Source organism: Manis javanica, chromosome 7 (assembly GCF_040802235.1).
Source record: "Manis javanica isolate MJ-LG chromosome 7, MJ_LKY, whole genome shotgun sequence".
In the NCBI taxonomy this organism is placed as follows: domain Eukaryota; kingdom Metazoa; phylum Chordata; class Mammalia; order Pholidota; family Manidae; genus Manis; species Manis javanica.
Window position 1 is genome coordinate 107,195,453 of NC_133162.1, and position 23,938 is coordinate 107,219,390.

Below are 23,938 nucleotides of genomic sequence, written 5' to 3' on the forward strand. Positions count from 1 at the left end.
AGTTTTTGAAGGAACTCACTCCACATACATGAAACCTCCTGACTTCCTGATTTTACTAAGTGGTTATCTTGCATCTCCTGTGTTTCTCACTCCCATCATGCCCTCCCCAAGGTCCACACCTGATCCTGATCACTTTGCTTCCAACCATGGCTGGTTAACTTGACCCCAATTCCTAGCAATCCCTTCTGAAATTTGCCACACCAGATCTCCAGCCAGAGTTTAGTCACCCTTCTTTCTCCAATGTGACCCTCACATGTATTTGCTATTCTGTTTTTACATATCGAATTTATGAATTGTTGTAATTTTATTTTGTTCTCTTTTTTCCTGAAGTGTTTATTCTTGTCATTGTTTTCCAGCTAGGGGGTAAATCCCTTGAAGCCAAGAACCTTATATATGTACATTTCTTTGGTTACCTGTGGACACAGAGAGCTCCAGGGCTGAACAAATGCCTTAGAATAAAGCAAATTGGCATTGTTTAACTGTGCATTTTCTGATCTTGTATTAGAACCTAAATAAAGTGCTTCACAGTTACCTAGGGGCTGAGTAAACAGTATTAGATTACTAAGCATTTATTATTTATTTAATAATTCTTCTTTATCTGTGAGGGCAACAGCAACTGAGGAATATGTTTCCAACATGCAAAATGAGTTGTCTCTTTACATAAGCAAACTTATAATTGGGCTCCTGCAGCCACGCAGCTTCACATACGGTACTTATGAGCCAATTAAAACACCCTAACAAGCAATTATGGGTTTATTGTTTAATTCAATTTCCATAACTCATGCTGATCCACTCAAAAGTTGCATATATGTCAGTCAGCATGTAATAATCACACTTTATTCAAACTCTAGTTTTGAAGAATAAGGCCTCCAAATACTGTGCTCCCACATACTGTGCTTTGCATGGGGAGAAAATATACAGTGGGGAAAGGAGAGCATTTGGGGTATGGCAAGAACTGGCTTTTACTTCCAAACTGATTCAATTAGATAGTAGCAAATAAAAATGTCTTCTTTACTACCTACAATTGTCACAGAAATGGAACTGAATTTCTAGGACATCTGCTGACTGAATTAGGGTATGTGGAGTGGTTGATTGGTTTTGCTCAGGTGATTGAAATCCAAGGGGAATGTCTGGCTTGAAAGAAGTTGGCTTGATCAGGCTGGGGTGACCCCAGTGTCTGTGCCTGGGAAATGCAGTGCTAAGTGGCCACCTCCCCTGTTCTACCTTATGCTACCAGGGCTCCTGGCTCACCCCACCCCAGTGCTGGCCACTTTGGTAGAGGATTGGAGCTGTCTTTCTGTTCCTCTGCAGCTGGAGTAACTAGGCACAGACAAGCTGGGAGAATTATAATCCACAGAGCCTCTGAGGACCGTATTGATGGCCATCCTAACCCTGGCCAGCTCTTGGCTCTTGAGCATAGGGTGGAATGTAGGAGTGGCTTGGGGCTACCATTCCTCATGTGGACAGTTCAGAGCATGTCATTATAGTAGGGTCAACAAGACATGCTCACTGTCTGGTAAGAGAACAGACTTTTTTTTCCCCCAGGAATAGAACTTTCTATTCCTTCAAGCTGCTCTCAATCTCTTCTCAATTTTCAATTCTGAAGAGGTGTGTGGGGAGAGTAGTTCTAAAGGTAACCTCAGTGGCTAAAGGAGGGTGATTGCAGACCCAAATAATTAAAACACAAAAATATATCTGCATTTCTTCCAGTTATTGAGAGTTGATGAGCTGGGCCTGGGCCCTATTCCAGTGGATGAGGCAATACCTCAGAGCTAGGAGGAAATTCATCTCCCCTGTGTTGTGGGTTGAGTGATGCCCTCCCTGCCAATGTGTTCCCAAGTCGTATTCTCCAGAAATTGTGAATGTCTTAGATTATGCAGCAAAAAGGACTTTGCAGAAGTGATTAAGTTAAGGATCTTGAGGTGAGGAGATTGGCGACGATTTTCCAGGTGGGTCCAATGTAATCACAACAGCTTTCATAAGAGGGAGGCAGGTGGCAACAATGTGCTGATGGAAGCAAAGTGGTGCTGAGATGTGGGCACCTGTGGCCACTGGAATGGGTGAGGTATCTGATTCTCCTTGGCCTCCCAGAGGAGCCGCCCTGCTGGTCCCTTAATGTTAGCCTTGGGAAACTTATGTTGGCCTCCTGACTCCCAGAACTGTAAAAAAAGCAATTTCTGTTAAGCTGCTAAATTTGTGGTAATTTGTTTCAGCATTAACAGGAAAATAGCACCCTGGAAATAAATTAGTATTAAAAAGTCATGGGGTTTTTTGATACTAAAGCAGCAGTGGTGCAGGGTTATCCAGCAGAGCATTAGCGTCCTTGACCACCTAATATCTGCCTCTCCTGGGGGCACATTGCCTGCTGCCTCACACTCCATGGTGGGCTGCCAGGAATGCATCTCCTGTATTTAGTGACACGTCAATGTGTTTCAGTCATTTATTCGTAAACATGTCGTCCAGCCACAGGCTCCACTCTCCTTGGCCTCAGCACTGTTGCTATGTTGTGTGTTTGGCAGGCTTCATATTTTTAAAGTGCTTCTTATATCCCTAACCTTGTCAGATTTCTCTCTCTGCATCCTGTGTGCCATTATGCCCTCAGGAAAAGGACAGGGTAAATGCCCCCTCAGAGGGAGATGGGTGCAATGTAAGGGTGTCCCCGGGGCCAGGAAGGAGGAGCGTTTCTCCCCCTGCCGCAGCGGGAGGTGGGAAGGAAAGGGGAAAGTGGAGCAGGAGGAGTGGGCATCACGGATTCCATGACTTGGGGCTGATGTCCTTAGAGTGGAAGGTTGGGGTCCAGAAAAAGAAGAAAGCTCAATGGTTTCTGCTCCCTGTCCTGTTTGGAACTCTGGGGAGAGATGCCCTCCGGGAGTCCCGCTCCAAAAGGAGGGTCTTACTGGCTCCCCGGAATGTTCCCTGAGTTTCCTGGGATTCAGAGTCTCCGTGAGCTCCCTGGTGCCATGAGGAGGATATGTGGCTGGTGGTGCCGGCTGACAGGCTTAACAGGAGAACCCACCCGGGATCTCCCAGGACACTGATCACACGGCCCCTGCAGGATATTCCACACCAGCAGGTACCGAGGTGGGTTAGGCCTCATCAGGGGATGGGAGCCCCTGACCAGACTGAGGGACTCGTCATGAGATAGTTTTCAGCCTGAGATGAGACTCTAGCAGGGAATGTCACCAGGGCAAGCTGTCACTAAGTGGATAAGGGCCACTCATTGCAGATGCTGGCGAAAACCCAGGGAGCTCCTGAAGGACTTTTATGCAGATTCGAGACTCTTCCGGCTGATACAGACACCCAGATGCCATCCTGGGGAGGCGGAGGGCATGAGCCTGAAAGGGGGTCACTGTGCATTCACCTGAAAAGCACTGTTAGACAGGAAACCACTTCAGATGGCCCACACTAAGGCAGCTCTCACTGACCCTTGTACCTCCCGATTCCCTACCAAGAAAGGATCTCTTAAGGAAGATGACATCTGTCAGTAATGGACTCACTGGGATGGAGTGCAGTTCTGCTCTCAGATGTTGGAAGAGGTGGCCTGCCCTGGCTTTTGTGCCTTAGAGGGCCCTTCTTGGGCCACCTTCTCACCTCTGTGCTCTCACAGGCATGGAGCCCTGCAAGAGCCCAGGGGATCCTCTGCCTAAGTGGCCCTGAGCCAGCTTCAAGGGACTCTCAGGGGCCTCTTCTGAGTCTGACCTCTGAAGAAAGCGTACACTGCCTGTGTGTATATCCTAGGCCTGAGGGGTGGACCAAGGGGTGCTGACTTCTGAATTGAACTTTGGGAGACTGCTTGCAGTGCCCAGTTTCAAGTGCAAGAAGGTGCCTCCTGGCTTAGAATCCAACTGGAAGTGAGGAGGCAGACCAGAGACCCCGGCCAGGGCTTGCAGTCCCCTACCACATTCCAGCCTGACACGGGGACACTCCAAGTTGTCCCAGAATTTTATCGGGACTTGGTTTTCTAAGTCATTATGAAGACATTTATGTTAAGGCAGGAGAATAGAACTTATCTATTACATGTTTGTTAAAGGCAACTCACTTTTAACTCTTCAGACTTGTGGTTTGTGACCTCTTTTTATGTTCTAACACTGGGCCCCACACATGTTAGAGACAACCTGGCAGAAAGTCACTTAATTAATGACCTCATGTCTTGCCAATGGGTTTCAGCCCTGGGCAAGTTAACTATGGATTCAATGTGACCAAAGAAATTGACAGCAAAACATTCTTGGGGTGAAAGAGTTATACCCACCTTTATTTCCAGGTGGCAGGTCAGTCGCTAAACTCCCATTCACTCAGCAAGTCTGCATGTAGCAAGCCACTCTCTGCCTCTGGGCCTCTGTCCTCAGTGCTGCCACCACTCCAGCCTCTGCTCTCCTGCAGCCTTGCAGCCCTACCACCGTGTCACCCAGAGCACTGCGTGGAGCTCTTTTTATAGAGTCAACAGCCATGTATTGCCCACAGGTGTGCAGTGAGCTAGTCAACATTGGCCAGGTGAGAATCCTGGCCACAGGAACTCTCATTTTATCCACACCTCACTACACAGACATGGAACACGTAATTATATGTGTTAGGAGGCTTATCAAAGGGGAAGAGTCCTATGAATGTGCATAACAAGGGCAGGAAGCCAGCCCACCCTATTGCTTGTTTCTCTGCACAGGCATGTGAAGTGTCAAGCCCCTGGCCTGGCTTTGTGTTATTAACACTGGATACATCCTACCCGTTCATGCATCACTCCTTCCCGGAAGGCTCCCGGGACTGCCCAGTACCTGAGGCTCTGGTGCTGTATTCTTGTAGGATCCTGAGTGCAGTGAAGTTGTACTTCTACATTTCTTTCATCTGTGCATCCCACCCCTGTGGCCTGGCATACAGAGCATGCTGTCTGAACATTGGTTGAGCTGAGCAGTTGCTGCTTAGCCTCTCCTTGAGGTGCATGTAAATTGAGCTCTGTACCTGAGCCGAAGCAGCTCACAGTGCAGGATGGCCAAGTTCACAGTGTCCTAGTTTTCTAGCATGTCACTGCCATTTCCTAAAAGTCATGACCTCTTGAAAGGGGTCCTTCCTGTCCTTTCTTGTCAACTATTAGAGTTGAACTCTGGTCAGGAGCAACTTCGAGAAAGTAATGTGAGTGTCCTTGGTGAAGGAGATGAGCTTGGGCAGATCTGGAGTAACAGCTTCTATCGCTTGCTTAGTCTTCTGGGCAGAGCATTATTATTTCTTCGCATAAGGCCAGCAACTTTCCGCCCCCTTCATATCATAATTGATAAGAAGACAAACTTATCACAGGGTGTCTCTCAGAGTCTAGAGGTTATAGGGGCAGAAACACCAGCTGTTTAATAATCTGATTTTTGTCATTATTGAAGTCTAAGAAGGCTGACTAACCATCCCACATTAACAGCAGTTCTTTTAAAAACTTGGACCAACAGAGAATTCATATAGGTTCTTTCTTTGTTTCTTTTGCTAAATTACCACATTTCATGCCAGCGCATTCTTTTTCATGCTGCTGGGACTGAAAAGAATCAGATACCAGGGGAAAACAGTGAGTTAATCTATTCCCCTTTTTGGTGATTTTTCTTTCAAAGTTCAGCTTGTGTAGTAATTAAGAGAAAGAGAAAGAAGCGGAACTCGATTCTATGTTTGATCTACGTTATTAGGCGATATGAATAGGAAAATGTGACTTCAGGCTTCATGGAGATTTTTGGAAGGGTTGAGGTCACCCTGCCACACCCATATACTTTTTTGTCTGAAAACTCATGTCTGAGTGGATTGGCTGAGCCCCTGCTTCTCCATTAGTCCCTAGCAAGAGTACTGAGCTCTCCCAGGCAGCTTCTCTGAGAGCATTCTGCCCAAAGCTTAAGGTAGCTACATTTCAAATAATGCTCAATAATAAGATTGTTCTGGAGCTATCTTAACAAATTTTACCTAGGAATACAGTTCTGCTCCAGAAAAGACAACAATATTACAGATTTAACCAATGAAATATAATTAAGCATTGAATTGTAACTCTTCTTAAACAATTCAACCCAGGTAGAAATATGATAGGAAGGGTCAGCAGTAAGTGCCTCCTTTCCTAATAGAAAGACATTTCCCATACACATAGCACAGTATTTTAAATGCTTAAAATGTATGAAAAAAGACATCTTTTCTCTAGGTTGTGACCTTCAAGGGATTTGCTGTAATCCGAAGAACCTGGGACTCAAAGTTTAACTAAATAGCAGATGTCTAACAAATTCTCGGTAATGGCTTATGTTTTCCTGCCTGCCTTTTACACATCCTTTCCATTCAAGACTGGAGTACCCATTTGTCCCTTCTATACTAGGTTTTCCCATGGATTATCACCATTAGGGAAACTACAGTATTGTGCTACTCTATGTCTACCTGCCTGTCCTTGCCACTACTGTGGCCTCCAGGAAGCCAGATTATTTATACATACACGTGTAAGTGTGTATGTACACAGTGCTTTCATAATTGTTCATAGTTATATATATGTTGTGTGCAAGTGAATGAATGCATGAATAGATCAGTTCAGTTAGATATATTAGAACAGAAGGTGTGAGTAATAAAGACGCAGGTGTAGAAGCAAAGCCTAACATCTAGACCACCATAGAGGTGGACTGAGTGACCTTAACCAGGTTTATTCCTGATCCAAGGATAGAAAATATTTTTTCTGCCTTATGTTCACTCCTCTTTTGATCAGTAATGAAGCCTCAATGGTTCTAATAGTCAGAAAAGTTTAATATATGCCCTAAATCTTACTTAGATGTTAAAATTCTTGTGATTGGGCTTCAGCACAGAGAGGCATGGTACCTGTGTCTGCTGGGTAAACCACCTCAGTAAACGAGGTGGGGGGAAGCAAAGATGGCCAACACCGTTTTGTGCAAATGTTCACTCTCCTCTCTGAACCTCCTCAGCATTGTTAAATATTTTGACCTTGGTGCTTTCGGAAAGACTTCCTAATAGTCCTTAGACTGTAGTTTCTGGCTTTTACTGGAGTTGCAATCTTAAATGATAGCTTATAGGCCTCACTTGTGTAGAGAGTAAACCGAATGCACAGAGCATCACCTGGAAATATAACAGTATCACTGGGTAGGTCATACAGTCTTTAGAAGAGGCTGCTTACCTCAGCATTATCATTCAAAGGGGGACACCAGTCATACTTTTTGAGGGTCCAAATTTTGGCTTTGGTGGTGTTTGGAAAATTCTTCCTGAACCAGCAATCAAGAAAAGTGATGGTGGATTCTTCTTGCCTACTGTCTGTTACATTTGATTTCCAATAGCCTCCATCATAATAGATAACTCACAGGACAAATGTACTAAGGGCATAGTACTGTGCCAAGCACTTCATCTGTATCAATTTATCATACGATGTAGATGTTATCATCCGACTGTGTGGATGAGCTGAGTCTTAGGAGTTCACTTAACTTGCCCAAGGTAACAGTAAAGAAATGGAGAGTCACCCTCCCTTCATTCTGTTTGATACCAAGGTCTAGACTTTTATTAGTACAATTCACTACCTCTGATTTATTTCTCAAAAACATTAACTTACAGAGTCTATATACCATTAGTATTGGTCACAAAACCATATTGTAGGCTAAAAATATGCACATTTAAAGAAATATCTTTTTCGCATGAGCTGCCCAATGAAAGAAGCCTCTGAACTGGGTTGCATTTGTAACTGTAAGTTATCCTCATTTACTGTAAATGTCTTCATTTCTTTTGTGTATCTGTTTTCTTTGATGGTTTTCCAGTCTTGTAAATTTCTTGCTTGCTATTTCTTCAGTGTTTTCCCCCTTCTCTAGTATAATTCATTACCTAGTCATTCAATAAATATTAACTAAGTGATTGCTTTTATACTAGAACATTCCCAAGGAGGAAATTTTAACTTAACTCTTCTGTGTTTTTTGTTTTTTTTCAGTGATTCTTTTCACCCTTGAAAAGAAATTAGAACCTTGAAGAAATCTGAAAACCATAATGTTTAGCCTAAACTGATGATCACATGATCTGTAGGGTGTCAGTTGCCATTCACCCTTGGGTTAGTCGATCATCAGGAATAACATAGAGCGGTGCTTTTCAGATTAACAGGGGTGCTATCAAACTCCATGCTTCAGCTTTGAATTCATTCTTTGGCCCTTAGAGCTCTACAGTGCCTCCTTCAGACTGCTCTCCTATGTCAGTTTGCATAGTGGTGATGGATCTGATTTGCTCTGCATAGCCCTGCTAATGCAGTGAATTATGTTTAGGGCATATCTGATACATTGATGACTACTGGTGATTTTAAGTACAGCACCGGAATCAGGTGAAGATTCAACCACAGTTTTCTCCTCACCTTTGTCCCTCCAATTCTGAGGATGCCAGGGAAGAAATGAGTAATGAAGAGTGAGAGTATGTGCATATGTACTGGCTAGGAGAATATTGGCCTGTTCGATTTGAAACAAATTATAAAACAAATATAAAGGATAATTGTTTGATAGCATTTATTTGAGTCCTTAGTGGATCTGGGACACTGTTTAAAGAATTCTCACAGCTTTTTGTCACAGGTGCTTTCATTATATTCATTTTAAAAATGACATTAAAGCATAAATAATTTAACTCATTTCAGCTCACATAACTCCCAGATGTTTGGAGTTGGTATTTGCATTCATACCACTTGACAAAAATGCCTATGAATGACATCATATGCTATAGCTGTTCTTTCTTAATCTCTTATGCTTTCCTTCATTAATGCAAAATGGCTCAATATAGACATTCATAAATTCAGTGTTTTCTAATTTAGTTGCAGAACTTCAAAATATCACTGAATGTTTATCATACCTTTCACAGTCTAAACTTTTCCAAAATTATAATAAATGAGTATTTTTACTGGAAAAAACACACTGTCGTGTAAAACTTAGGGGTTCAAATTTCAAATAGCAATGCTTTTTAAAAATTTTTAAAATTCCCTTCCATATTATTGAGTGCATTGTCATCTTGGGGAAAAAAAATAACTTGGCAAGGTTAAAGTCTGCTAAATTGACTCAAAATTGGTTATATAAAAGTGTAATTCAAGTAACATGTGCTTGTACCATACTTAAGATAAAGTATCTTGGATTATTCATCATTAATGGCTGTAATATTCCCAACAAAGGAAATGCAGGTGATGTTGGCTTGGTGTGCAATGGATTTTGTTCCTAGGAGGTAAATAAAAACAAAAATGATTCAAAATCAGTGAATAACCCCACCTGCCACAGAGCAGATGTTCAAACTGGGAAGCATTGTGTGTGCATCCATTGGCATTTTAGCTAATTTCTTGGTCCAAAAGCATTAGATGGGTTTGGCATTCAACAGTTCTTTTTTAAAAAGTACGACATTCAAATTGATTTGCCCTCCGTTGTGCTCAGAATAAGGAAAGGAATTCAGAATGTAAGAAGAATTGGCAGCTACAAGGACCTATTTGTATTTACACTGTATTAAAGAAGTTTATATAGAGTTCTTAACAGCATTGATGCTACGCTGTGATTTATTTAGTTATCTCAAGGATAACTTTGTCATTTGAAACTTTATCCCTTTAAACTTTAGAAAGCTGTAGTAGAAATTATCCCCAACTATGGTTTCTTTAGGATAATAGACTCAGTAAATATCCACTACACATGCCATGTCCAAAGGCGCCATACCAAATGTGGGTGGACAAGCTCAATCACAAGTGCCTGGGACACTTGAACACAAAAATATTCCTAGACTTGTTCCCCAGAGATGTTGATATAGTAGGTCTGAAGCCATAGATTCCATGTTTTCATAGACATCCATAGTTACCAATCAGTTTAGAAGAGTAGTTTTCAACTGGAGGCAACTGTTAGCAAGTCGAGTCTTTTATGATTTTCACAGCTCAGGGTTGGGGTTATGGGATGTGTGTTACTGGCATAATCAAAGATGCTAAATATCTTATAATGCACAAGACCTACTGATGTACCCACACACACAAAGTATCCAGCCTAAAATGTCAATAGTGCCAAGATTGAGCAATGTTGGTCTAGAGAACACAGGACATATCCTTAGAGAGTCCATAATTAGGGCAAATAAATGGTGCACAAAAATAGTCATTTATAATTGAGTAGAATGTCATCGACCCGAAGAACCAAATACAAAATTAAGCAAAATTTCATATATGTTTTACCTTGATATTATTAGTTGTTTTATGGTATAATTAGAGACATTCCAGTGGAATGCATGTGAGATAAGCTTTGAATAGCTATCTGCAATTGGCAGGATATCTGTAATGGGAATTATCTGGATAGTTTATGCTTACACATGGAAAATATTTTAAAAATTTAACTGATCCTGAAATGTTAATAAGGATAAAAAGGTTTATAAACAATAGACATTCCTTTTTAAATATGGTCTGTAAAGTGAAAGTAGGTAGGTCCACTTTCATAAGTACCATTTAAACACAATTCAAGTCTTGGGGAGAGTTTATATATTAACAGTTTTGTCTTTTATTTGTCCATTACTACTCTCTTACAGATTCTTCCCTAGTTCACATGCTTAGAGATCAGATGCTCACTAACAGGACATACAATAAATTATTCTAAGTTATTTTGGCTGCTGTCAATACAGGGTTCAGACTAATAATGAAACCAATTAAGTCCTCAGTTACCTTCACTAGCAACAATAAACATTTCATTTTAAAAGATAAATAGGTAGCTATGCTGAACACTTTTGGCAATCACAGAAATAACCAAATTTTCACACATTGGGGCATTCTGCTATTTTGTTGAAGAACCAGTAGCAGAAGATTTAATCAAAATAATAACAAAAGAATCTGTGCTTTTTTTAAAGCTGTCTCATGCATCTCTGATGAAAACCAGTCAGCAGAAATGATGGAATGCTTCAAGCAGACCAATGGCATGCCCCGCCTGGTGCAAGAATGCATGGTCCCCTGTCGAGATGACTGCATCTTCACTACTTGGTCCAAGTTTACACCCTGCTCCATGAGTTGTGAAACAACCCGAAGTCGACGGCGACAGCTCACAGGTAGGGTGTGCCTTTCACCACCTAACTTCAGATAAGTGATGCAGGTTTGAACCTCTCAAGGATGTATAAGCTCCAGAAAGGCAAAAAATTACATCAGGACTCTCCCTCCTCCTTCCCTTCCCTTCCCTGACATTATGTATCCTCTGTTCCTATGCCTGGAACATGATCTGTGCTAAGTTAATATTTGTGAAATTAATGAAAGACGTGAACCATTCTATAGCAATGAAGTCCTTTCTGTACAGCTTTATGATCTCCGTAGTAAAAAATGGCAACATATCCACCAACTGCCTTGGGGTAGTTAATGGCAGAATTTATGGTATTTTGTCATGCCAGGATCTCAGCAAGGTTGAAAGCAGACACTGATTTCTGAAACACATCAAAGGCAGATCTAATAACCTGTAGTGTTGTCTTTTGTCTATAGCAATTGGACATTTTAAGCTTTTAGTATTATATGGCAAAAATCAAATTGCATATATAGATTCTGTTTTTGTGGTATACTATTATTGTTTCTGTTTTTATCCATGAAATGTAATGGAAATTAAAACAATTAGTAGTTCAATTGAGGTCCTGGAGCAGTTTTTGCCTGTACTGTACAAGTAATTGATGCATTCGTGTATTGCAAATATGCTGGAGCTTCTCTTAATTGTATATGTATTTATATGTGCAGAAAACTTAATTCAGAGAATGAAGAACAAAAGGAAAATGCCAAAATAATTATTGAGAAATAAAATTGGGGTTGACATTGAAGAATTAAGCACAGATGACCATTTGTTCTTATGAGCAGTTCAAGTGCTAATTCTCCTGATTTCAAGACCCCTTTGTTTGAGTGCATTGCTTGAAAGATTATGTTTCAAATTTAACTCACTTCAATGGATTTACTTAATTGATGAGAGCCTTCAAGAGGATTCCTGCACACAAATCAGAAGCCCATTCCTAAGTATAGGTGAAACATATAATTCAGATAAAAACATCAAATAAAGTGTGGTATTTTGTCTCTCTAGTCCACAAAAATATATGCACATATAATTTTATGCAACATTGCTTGTGTTTCAAGATGAAACAAATTTCTTATAGAGAATAATATAAAAGGATAGAATGTGTATGACAAATAGTTTCAAGCTCAGAGGGCAACTTAATGAAACTCGGTTAGCCTGTTCATATGCTTCACAGGCCACATCGTAGCAATTCCCTTTATTATAATTGAGATAAAATATTTCCTTTAGAGGAAAATTTTTTAATTAGTGGCTATTTTTATTTTATCTTGGGTGTTCACTAATGATATTTTGGACCTATAAACTGAGAGTTCCAGTCTATAATGATAGTAAAAGGCATGGACTTAGACTGTAAAGAAATTTGACTCTTTCTTTAATACAGACACACATGGAAAAGCATACAGACATAAATACCACCCATTCCACTGAACAGGGGACCATCTAGGGTGTTTACCCTTCCTTTCTAACAAGAGGCTTCAACTCAGTAGCTGCATTTGGTGTGTGTTGTATCTAAATTAGATCATCACAGGTTTTAGACTAAATGATAAACAGAGCAGTTGTTTCACAATACTGAAAATAGTCTATTAGGTAGAAGATCTGTGTAGGTTTTCATATATATGTCTGTGTGTGTGTATATACACAAAAATAAATAAATGGATAGCTAATACATAATTAATATTTGTAGTTTTAGGTTTTTGTGGGATCAGTCACATATTTCCCTCTGACATAAGGGAAAAAAATGTCTTTAGAGTTGAATCAGGGATTTGCTTTTTCTGTTCTGAATTCAAAGTTCAATGCTGAAATTTGACTGTAATTCGATCAAGTAAAGGACCACTGATAATTTTCTCAAGAACCATTTCTACATTACCTAAATTCCTCAAGTCCTTCTTCAAATAGTGATGCCATGTAATTAAGAAGGATATCACAGAGACAGTATACGTTTGTACAGAATATTTGTTTGTCTGGTAACTTTTGGTTGCCTTGTAGATGAATATTTTCTTTCTATTGTTCTTCCCTCCTTCTTTTACCCTTTTTTTAAACTTCCTTTTATCAATTATTCAATGAACCTTTTTTGTTTACCACTTACATGTGCTAGGCTTTGGGAATATTACAAGGGAATAGATAGATACGATCCTAACTTAAGAGCTTACAGTCTAACGGGAGATAGAGATTTTTACTACAATTACAACACAGTATAGTACCTGCTACAATAGCCATTACATAGGGTGCTGTATTTGTTTCTCACTGCTGCTGTAACAAAGTACCACAAATTTGATGGCTTCAAACAACACAAATTTATTATCTTACAGTTCTGTAAGTATAAAGTCACACATGAGTTTCACAGGACCGAAAACAAGATGTTGGTGGGATTGCATGCCTTCCTGGATGCTCTGGGGGAAAATCTTTCCTGCTCTAGCTTCTAGAGGCTGCCAACACCCCTGACTTGGGGCTCCCTTCCTCCATCTGTGATTTGGTAACATTGTGTCTCTCTGCTCATTCCTCTGTAGTCATATCCCCTGACTCTCTACTGAGCCAGAAACAGTTCTCTGATTTTAAGGCTGTGTGGTTAGGTTGACCTACCCAAATAATCTAGAAGAATCTCATCATCTCACAGTTCATATCTTAGACACATCTACGAAGTCCATTTTGCCATCTAAGGTAGTGTAATCAGTTTCCAGGGATAAGCATGTAAACATCTGGGAAAGTTATTCTGCCTACCACAAGCTAGGCAAGTATGGAAGAGCACCTTTTCCAGACCTAAGGTGAAGAGTGTTCAAGGATGGCTTTCTGTAGGAAGTAATCTATTAGTTTAGACATGGAGGACAAACAAGCATTAACTAAGCTATGGAGGGAGGTTAGAACTGATAAGAATTTCTAGAGTAAGACACACAAAGCCCAGAAGCCAAATGAGAGTTTTCAGGAACTGAAAGATGCTCAGTATGACTATCTTGTAACATAACAGAGGAAGAGGGGTGCAACATTGGCAGGGGCAGATACTAATGGGCCTAGATCCTTCATGGCCATGTCAAGGAACCTAGACTTCTTTTCATAAAATGTGGCAAATCACTGAAGAATTTTAAGTGGATGAACGATGTGATCAGATTTCCATCTTCATGAGCTCATTCTGCCATTGTATGGGAAATACGTGAAAGGAATTAGATACAGTTGCAGTAAGATCGTGGAAGAATCTGTTGCAGCAATAAGAAGGATTTGGGGAGGCACTCAAGAGTAGGGCAGCAGAAATCTCCTCCCAAAACCATATATATTTTGAAAATACGGAAAATACAACTATTCCTAAAAGAGAGACCAGAAGATACAGTACAACAGCCAGGCTACATCTACATCTGAGAGAACTCAGCATCCCATGAAAAGGGTAAGATACAAAGCCGTGACCTGGTGGGACCTGAGCACTCCTTCCATCCCAGCTCACTGGTGGGAGGAAAAGATTCAGAGTCAGGAGGGAGTGGAAGCACAGGACTGCTCAATAAACAGCCCTAGTAATCTGCACGAGGAGCACAGACACACATTGCATGGAGTACTGGATATTAGAGAAACAGAAAAGTAAAATCTGAGATGGAGACTGCGAGTGGGTCCCCACAGCCAGCTCCTCTGGGACAAAAGAAAAATGGGTGCTTTAAACATCTTAAAGTGACAAGGGCTTAAGAGCTGGACAAAATTGTCACAGCACACTCAGCCCAGCAGGCTGGGAATCTTGAGGAACTTCAGGCTCCCTAAACCCCTGTGGGGTAACGTAGACCCAAAGTCCCTCATGGCAATAAGCAGCCTGCCATTCATTCCTCCTGGCTGGCACTGCAAGCAAACCAGCTGACCTGCCACAACTGCAGACCAGCCAGGGAACAGCCCCTCCCACAGCAACCACAGAGTCTTCTCCCAGTGCACAGCTAACTGGGCCAGACCCAGAGGCTGCCGCCAGTATGCAGCTGTCCGCACAGACAGAGGAAGCAGGCGCAAAGTCCAGTAGGCACAAAGGGATGCTGTTCTCTCAGGAGAGCACACATCACACACCTGCGATCCCTGGCAGCCTCCTAGGCCATCCCAAGAGCTGGCCCCCCCATGGCACCTCAGGGAATTAACCCAGAGACTGCTCCCTGTGTGTGGGTAACCAGCACAGGCAGGGGAGAAGGGCGAGGTGACCAGCAAGCAGGAAGGGACTTTGTTCTCCCAGCTGACACACACGCCACTTGCCAGCGATCACTTCTATCACCATGAAAAGGCAGAAGAACCTGGTCCAGTCCAAAATCACTCAAACAACGCCAGAGAGAGAACCTGCAAGATAGATATAACCAATCTTACTGAAAAAGAATTTTTAAAAAAGTCATAACCATGCTGATGGAGCGGCAGAGAAATATCCAAGAGCTAAGGGATGAAGTCTGGAGGGAGATAACAGAAATGAAACAATCAATAGAATGACTTAAGAGCAGACAGGATGAGGTACAAGCAACTGTTAATGAAATAGAAATCAGAGTACAGGAAAACAGAAAAGTTGAGGCAGGGAGAGATAAAGGGATCTCTAAGAATGAAAGGATATTAAGAGAACTGTGTGACCAATCCAAATGGAACAATATTCACATTATAGGAGTACCAGAAGAAGAAGAGAGAGAAAAAGGGATAGAAAGTGTCTTTGAATAAATAATTGCTGAAAACTTCCCCAAGCTGGGGAAGGAAATAATCTCTCAGATCACAGAAGCACACAGAATTCCCAACACAAGGGATCCAAGTAGGACACCTCCAAGACATATAATAATTAAAATGGCAAAGATCAAAGACAAGGGCAGGGTATGAAAGGCAGCAAGAAAGAGAAAAAAGATCAACTACAAAGGAAAACCCATCAGGCTATCATCAGACTTCTCAACAGAAACCTTACAGGCCACAAGAGAATGGCATGATATATTTAATGCAATGAAACAGAAGAGCCTTGAACCAAAAATACTGTTTCCAGCAAGATTATCATTTAAATTTTAAGGAGGGATTAAACAATTTCCAGATAAGCAAAAGTTGAGGGAATTTGGCCCTAACAAAACAACTCTACAGGGTATTTCGAAGGGACTGCTCTAGATGGAAGCACTCCTAAGACCATATAGATGTCACCAGAGAAAATAAAATCACAGCAAAGAAAGCAGATCAACCAAATACAAACTAAAGGCAAAAAATGAAATTAGCTATTCACAAAAGCAGTCAAGGTAAACACAAAAGAGTACAGAATAAAAACACCTAACATATAAAGAATGGAGGAGGAAGAATAAGAAGGTAGAGAAATAAAGAATCATTAGACTGTGTTTATACTAGTGTAATAAGTGAGTTAAAGTTATACAGTTAGATAATAAAGAAGCTACCCTTGAACCTTTGGTAGGCACGAATCCAAAGCCTGCAATGGCAGTAAGTACACATCTATCGATAATCACCCTGAATGTAAATGGACTGAATGCACCTATCAAAAGACATAGAGTAATGGAATGGATAAAAACGCAAGACCCATCTATATGCTGCTTACAAGAGACTCACCTCAAACACAAAGACATACACAGACTAAAAGTCAAGGGATGGAAAAAGATATTTCATGCAAACAATAGAGAGAAAAAAGCAGGTGTTGCAGTACTTGTATCAGACAAAATAGACTTCAAAACAAAGAAAGTAACAAAAGATAAAGAAGGACATTACATAATGATAAAGGGCTCAGTCCAATAAGAGGATATAACCATTATAAATATATATGCACCTAACACAGGAACACCTGACATATGCAAAACAAATACTAACAGAATTAAAGGAGGAAATAGAATGCATTGCATTCATTTTAGGAGACTTCAACACACCACTCACTCCAAAGGACAGATCCACCAGACAGAAAATAAGTAAAGACACAGAGGCACTAAACAACACACTAGAAGAGATGGACATAACAGACATCTACAGAACTCAACACCCAAAAACAGCAGGATACACATTCTTCTCAAGTACACATGGAACATTTTTCAGAATAGGCCACATACTAGGCCACAAAAAGAGCCTCAGTAAATTCAAGAAGATTGAAATTCTACCAATCAATTACTCAGACCACAAAGGTATAAAACTAGAAATAAATTGTACAAGGAAACAAAACGGCTCACAAACACATGGAGGCTTAACAACATGCTCCTAAATAATCAATGGATTGATGACCAAATTAAAACAGAGTTCAAGCAATATATGGAGAAAAATGACAACAGCACAATGCCCCAACATCTGTGGGACACAGCAAAGGCAGTTCTAAGAGGAAAAATATATAACAATTTAGACCTATTTAAAGAAGGAAAAGCAATCCCAAATGAATACTCTAAAGTCACAATTATTGAAACTGGATAAAGAAGAACAAATGAGGCCCAAGTCAGCAGAAGAAAGGACATAATAAAGATCAGAGAAGAAATAAATAAAATTGAGAAGAATAAAACAATAGAAAAAATCAATGAAACTAAGAGCTGGTTCTTTGAGAAAATAAACAAAATAGATAAACCCCTAGCCAGACTTATTAAGATAAAAAGGGAATCTATCTACACACATAAACAGAATCAGAAATGAAAAAAGGTAAAAGCACAATGGACAACACAGAAATACAAAGAATTATTAAAAAATGCTATGAAAATGTATTTGCTAACAAACTAGATAACTTAGAAGAAATGCACAACTTTCTAGAAAAATACAACCTTCCAAGACTGACCAAGGAAGAAACAGAAAATCTAAACAAACTAATTGTCAGCAACAAAATTGAATTGGTAATCAAAAAACTACCCAAGAACAAAACCCCCTGGCCAGATGGATTCACCACTGAATTCTATCAGACATTTAGAGAAGACATAATACCCATTCTCCTTAGAGTTTTCCAAAAAATAGAAGAGGAGGGAATACTTCCAAACACATTCTACGAAGCCAGTATCCCTTCAATGCCAAAACCAGGCAAAGACCCCACCAAAAAAGAAAATTGCAGACCAATATCCCTGATGAAAATAGATGCAAAAATACTCAACAAAATATTAGCAAACCAAATTCAAAAACACATCAAGAGGATCATACACCATGATCAAGTGGGATTCATCTCAGGGATGCAAGGATGGTACAACATTTGAAACTCCATCAATGTCATTCAACACATCCACAAAAAGAAGGACAAAAACCAAGTGATCATCTCCATAGATTCTGAAAAAGCATTCGACAGAATTCAACATCCATTCATGATAAAAACTCAACTAAATAGTTATAGAGGGCAAGTACTTCAACATAACAAAGGCCATATATGACAAACCCACAGCCAACATCATACTTAACAGTGAGAAGCTGAAAGCTTTTCACCTAAGATGGGGAACAAGACAGGGATGATCACTCTCCCTACTTTTATTCAACATAGTAACTGGGAGTCCTAGCTACGGCAATCAGACAAAACAAAGAAATTAAAGACATCCAGATTGGTAAGGAAGAAGTCAAACTGTTGTCACTATTTGAGGATGACATAATATTGTACATAAAAAACCCTAAAGACTCCACTCCAAAACTACTAGATCTAATATCTTAATTCAGCGAAGTTGCAGGATACAAAATTAATACACAGAAATCTGTTGCATTCTTATACACTAAAGATGAACTAGCAGAAAAAGAAAACAGTTCCATTCCCAATTGCATCAAATATAATAAAATAACTAAGAATAAACCTATCCAAGGACGTGAAAGACCTATATCCTGAAAACTACAAGATACTCTTATGAGAAATTGAAGAGGCCACTAATTAACGGAAATTCATCCCATGCTCTTAGCTAGGAAGAATTAGTATTGTCAAAATGGCCATCCTGCCTAAAGCAATCTACAGATTCAATGCAATACATATCAAAATACCAACAACATTCTTCAACGAACCGGAACAAATAGTTCTAAAATACATATGGAAGCACAAAAGACCCTGAATAGCCAAAGCAATCCTGAGAAGGAAGAGTAAAGCAGGAGAGATCTCGCTTCCCAACTTCAAGCTCTACTACAAAGCCACAGTAATCAAGACAATTTGGTACTGGCACAAGAACAGACCCACAGACCAGTGGAACACAATAGAGAACCCAGATAGTAATCCAAACATATACAGTCAATTAATATATGATAAAGGAGACATGGATATACTATGGGGCAATGACAGCCTCTTAAACAGCTGGTGTTGGCAAAACTGGACAGCTACATGTAAGGAAATGAAACTGGATCATTGTCTAACCCCATACACAGAAGTAAACTCAAAATGGATCAAACACCTGAATGTAAGTCATGAAACCATAAAACTTTTAGAAAAAAACATAGGTAAAAATCTCTTGGACATAAACATGAACATATCTTTCTGGGCAAGGGAAACAGAAGAAAAAATGAACAAGTGAAACTATATCAAGCTGAAAAGTTTCTGTACAGCAAACAACACCATCAACAGAACAAAAAGGCATCCTACAGTATGGGAGAATTTATTCATAAGTGACATATCCGATAAAGGGTTGACATACAAAATATATAAAGAGCTCACATACCTCAACAAACTAAAAGCAAATAATCCAATTAAAAAATGGGCAGAGGATCTGAACAGACTTGCCCAAAGAAGAAATTCACATAGCCAACTGGCTCATGAAAAGATGCTCCACATCGCTAATCATCAGAGAAATGCAAATTAAAACCACAATGAGATATCACCTCACACCAGTTAGGATGGCCAACATCCAAAAGACAAACAACAACAAATGTTGGAAAGGATGTGGAGAAAGGGGAACCCTCCTACACTGCTGGTGGGAATGTAAATTAGTTCAACCATTGTGAAAAGCAATATGGAGGTTCCTTTAAAATCTGAAAAAGAAATACCATTTGACCCAGCAATTCCACTCCTAGGAATTCACCCTAAGAATGCAGAAGCCCAATTTGAAAAGGACAGATGCACCCCTATGTTTATCGCAGCACTATTTACAATAGCCAAGAAGTGGAAGCAACCTAAGTGTCCATCAGTAGATGAATGGATAAAGAAGATATGGTTCATATACACAGTGGAAACTTATTCAGCCATAAATTAAAGAAATCCTACCATTTGCAGCAACATGGATGGAGCTAGAGGGTATTATGCTCAGTGAAATAAGCAGGAAGAGAAAGACAAGTATCAAATGATATCACTTATTTGTCGAGTATAAGAACAAAGAAAAACTGAAGTAACAAAATAGCAGCAGACTCAAAAAACTTAAGAATGGACCAACAGTTACCAGCGGGAAAGGGACTGAGGAGGATGGGTGGGAAGGGAGGGATAAGGGGGAAAAAGGGGCATTATGATTAGCACACATGGTATATGGGGGAGCACGGGGAGAACAGTGCAACACAGATAAGACAAGTAGTGATTCTATAGCATCTTATTATGCTGATGGACAGTGACTGTAATGGGGTATGTGGTGGGGACGTGATAATGGCGAGAGTCTACTAACCATATTGTTGCTCATGTAGTTGTGCATTAATGATACCAAAATAAAAAATAAAGTGTGTGTTGCAGTGATTCAAGCTGGAGATTTGGAGGTGGGCTCAGTATGGGAGGTATCAGAATGGAAACAGTGAATTAATTCAAGAGATATTTAGGCATTTAAATGGTAGATCTTTTCACTGAAAAGATATAGGTGGGGCAACAGAATGATTCAAGTGTGACATTCTAGTTTTTGACTTGATCATGTTGGTAGAATTAGAAAATGCAAGAGAAACAGAGTGTAAGGTAAAGAGGATGTCTCTCTTTTCCCAGGTTGGGTTGGTCCTTTATATAGTTCCAGTATGTGCCTTAGAATCTTGAGCTAGAAATCTTGGCTGGAGATACTGATTAGGGATTTCAAAAAGATAGATGGTGATTTAAACTCTTTCTGTGGGTGAAATGTAGAATCCGAATAAAAGTGAACCTACAACAGTAGCCTGAGGAAGCCCATTAGTCAAGAGAGGTACAGAGGAAGAAAATTTCAGCAGACAGAATGGGCCCAGAAAGATGGTGGGGTGTGGAGTGGAGGCGAGGGACAAAAGGTAAGGTGTGTGGAACTTGGAAAGGATATTTCAAGAATGATGATGCAGTCATCACTCTGACGTTTCACTGAATGTCCAAGTCTCATAGATAAAGAATAAAAGATAGTCCAGGACTTCCTATGTTTTATTACTTGGGCAAGAGGAAGGAGTCTCAAGGACTAGGTGGACTCAGACTTCAAGGTTGAGTGAGTTAAAAAGAAGTGGAAATTGTGACAAGACTGTTTTTCTGGACATTTGGGAAGCATCAAACACTTGGGCATATTAAATGCTGATAGGAAGGACTAAAACACCCTCTATTGATATATTTCTTATCCAGTAAATTCTCACAGCCATGGTAGAGTCTATGCTTCTCAAACTTTTTCTCAGTAAGTGGCCCTAATGGTAAAGCAAGTGAATGTATCCTCCTAGGGCGACAGTGTTGGGGCCAAAGCTCCTGCAAGATCATTTCAAGTCCACAAGTACCCTTCTTACTGTGGCCATAGCATCATGGCATTCCATAAAGCCAATCATCTGCACAACACTGGAATTGCCATGTGTAATGTAAACTATCTGACAGTGAGAAAGTACCTCATGCGTCAGCTTACATCAAGCATTTCTAAAACAGTCATAAAGACTGGAAATAGACCAATGAAGCAGCCTACTTTTTTTTTTAATAACCAGCCCATTCTCTACCTGATGACTTCCTAATGAGGAAACAAAAAGGTACAGTTATTAGATCTAGGAAAATTTTCAGGAATCTAGAGCAAGTGTGTTGGCAGCAATTTTGAATGAAGTTATAGGCTGACTTGGAATCTATTAAACATGATGATCAAATACAACTGTGAAAAGTGATTCTGGATTTTCATTATTCAAAGATGGAACCACAGCTATAAGGTTCATCAAAGTCAATTGGAAAGGTAAAGTCATATTCCAGAATACTTAGGTTAAGAAAGTCTCTCAAGTGGAAGCCAAGCTTTTTCTCAGATTAAATTATCCAACATGATTTGAGCATTTGTTTCAATTTATAGTGTGTGCCAGCATTTGTGATCTGTCTGATGGCAAGGACCAAAATAAATTATACTTTGTCCACTACACTGAAGTGGCACTCAGCTTCAATCCAGGGTATTGTAGAGAAGGATATTACTTTGTTCTTTGAATAAAACTGTTCTTAAAGATGTATTTTAAAAAGGGAGAATGTTAGCATTTATACCATTTTTTTTTTTTGGTTTCCCTGTCAACCATTAATTTCAAGGAAAATGGAGACAAGGTAATCAGTCCTTTTGTAGATAATTAAGTGATTTTTGTTTTTTACAGAGTCAACCAAGTTAAAGGAAAATAATATTAAATAAATGTACAACTTTTGACCTGTTGAGCCACTATAGCAAACATCTTTTAAGAATTTTTTGGCTGCTTCAGCATCAAACTTTTTTTTTTTCAAATTAACTTGAATTTCATAGTTCCTTTGGGAGTTGCTTCCATTACCTGATTTACTTGCATAACAAAAAAGAGTTGGGAGGAGGGGAGAAAGGCTTTATTTAAGAATTAATATATTCTTAGAGCTTGTAAAATACAGTAACATAAGCGACTATTAACAAAAAGCAGATCTGAAATTAACCAATGTCTCCTGTTGCAACAGGGAAAAGCAGGAAGAAAGAGAAATGCCAAGACACTGCCCTGTACCCGCTATTGGAAACGGAACTATGTCCTTGTGATGTATTTGTATCTCAACCTTATGGGAACTGGTCAGACTGCATTCTTCCAGAAGGCAGAAAGGAGTCTCAGCGAGGACTGAGGGTTCAAGGAGACAGCAAAGAATGTGGAGAAGGCATGCGCTTTCGAGCAATCGCCTGCTCTGATAAAAATGGAAGACCCGTTGACCCCTCCCACTGCAGCAGCTCTGGTAAGGAGATGGATGAGGAGTAACATGAGAACTTTGACTTACAGCCCAAGAGGTTTGTCCAAGGTCTAGAATTAATAACTGTATTCTTTAATAATTGTTTTACTCTTCCTGTGTCAGTAATACTGCCTTTCATAAAATATGGGCATATGAAATACACTTACCTGTATCTCACTGATTATCTGGAATATGATTATTTTGGATCTGTGACTCACCTCACTCAGTACTTCACCTTTGGCCACTTGTTTACTGTGGGTGAGCATAGTTGGTCTACTTCACTGAAAAAGTCAAAGTTCAATACAAACAAACACATTTTGTGGTGTTTTTTGGTGATTTGATCAGCTATAGAGAAGACATTAACCCTTGATTTTCTTCAAAAGTAGTTGAAAAAATACCTTGTATAAAGCATTGTATAAGTATACCCAAATATATAGGATAGAACTATAGAAAAGAAATTAAGCAATCTGGGAGAGTTTTGTGATATGTTAGGCAGAAGTCTGGCTTATTTTGAATGTTGGAAGAATTGGGAAGATAGGGGTGAATGGAGAAAAGAATTAGGATTAAATACATTTGGGGTAAATGTTGATGGAAGAGGCTGAGACTGATTACAATGGAACTTTTGTATTTCATACTCTGTTTTGTGTGTTTTTTACTATTTTTAAGACTATACAAATTGCAACAATTTTTACAAAGGTTATGGAAAGAGAATCTATGTTGCCAAGACAGACTCTGGGGGGAAAATGTGATTGCTTTTGGTCTCTGTCATCAGTCTTTGGTTCTAGTGGGGTTTCTCAGTAATACTAGAAATGGTACATTGAACTCAGTTCTAATATACAAGTCAGACAAATAATAATTTGTCCTTAGTGTCAATGTGTTAGCACTTCTTTAAAATATACCAGTAACATAATATGAATGCAACTTAAGGTTTAATGATTTTTTTCTTTGGTGGCATCATTGCTCTGCTTCTTAGATTAGTCGAGAGGATTGTTCTCAGTGATGTGACTTGCAGAAATGT

At 39.8% G+C, this 23,938-nt stretch overlaps 1 protein-coding gene across 1 annotated transcript in view; it reads left to right on the forward strand.

The window, feature by feature from the left end:
• Positions 1-23,938, forward strand: part of THSD7B (thrombospondin type 1 domain containing 7B) — a 905,223-nt gene that overhangs the window by 642,057 nt on the left and 239,228 nt on the right. Inside the window, exons 13-14 of the mRNA XM_037020802.2 lie at positions 10,810-11,004; positions 22,663-22,926. Coding sequence (XP_036876697.2) covers positions 10,810-11,004; positions 22,663-22,926 — 459 coding nt within the window. The remainder of the gene's footprint in view (positions 1-10,809; positions 11,005-22,662; positions 22,927-23,938) is intronic.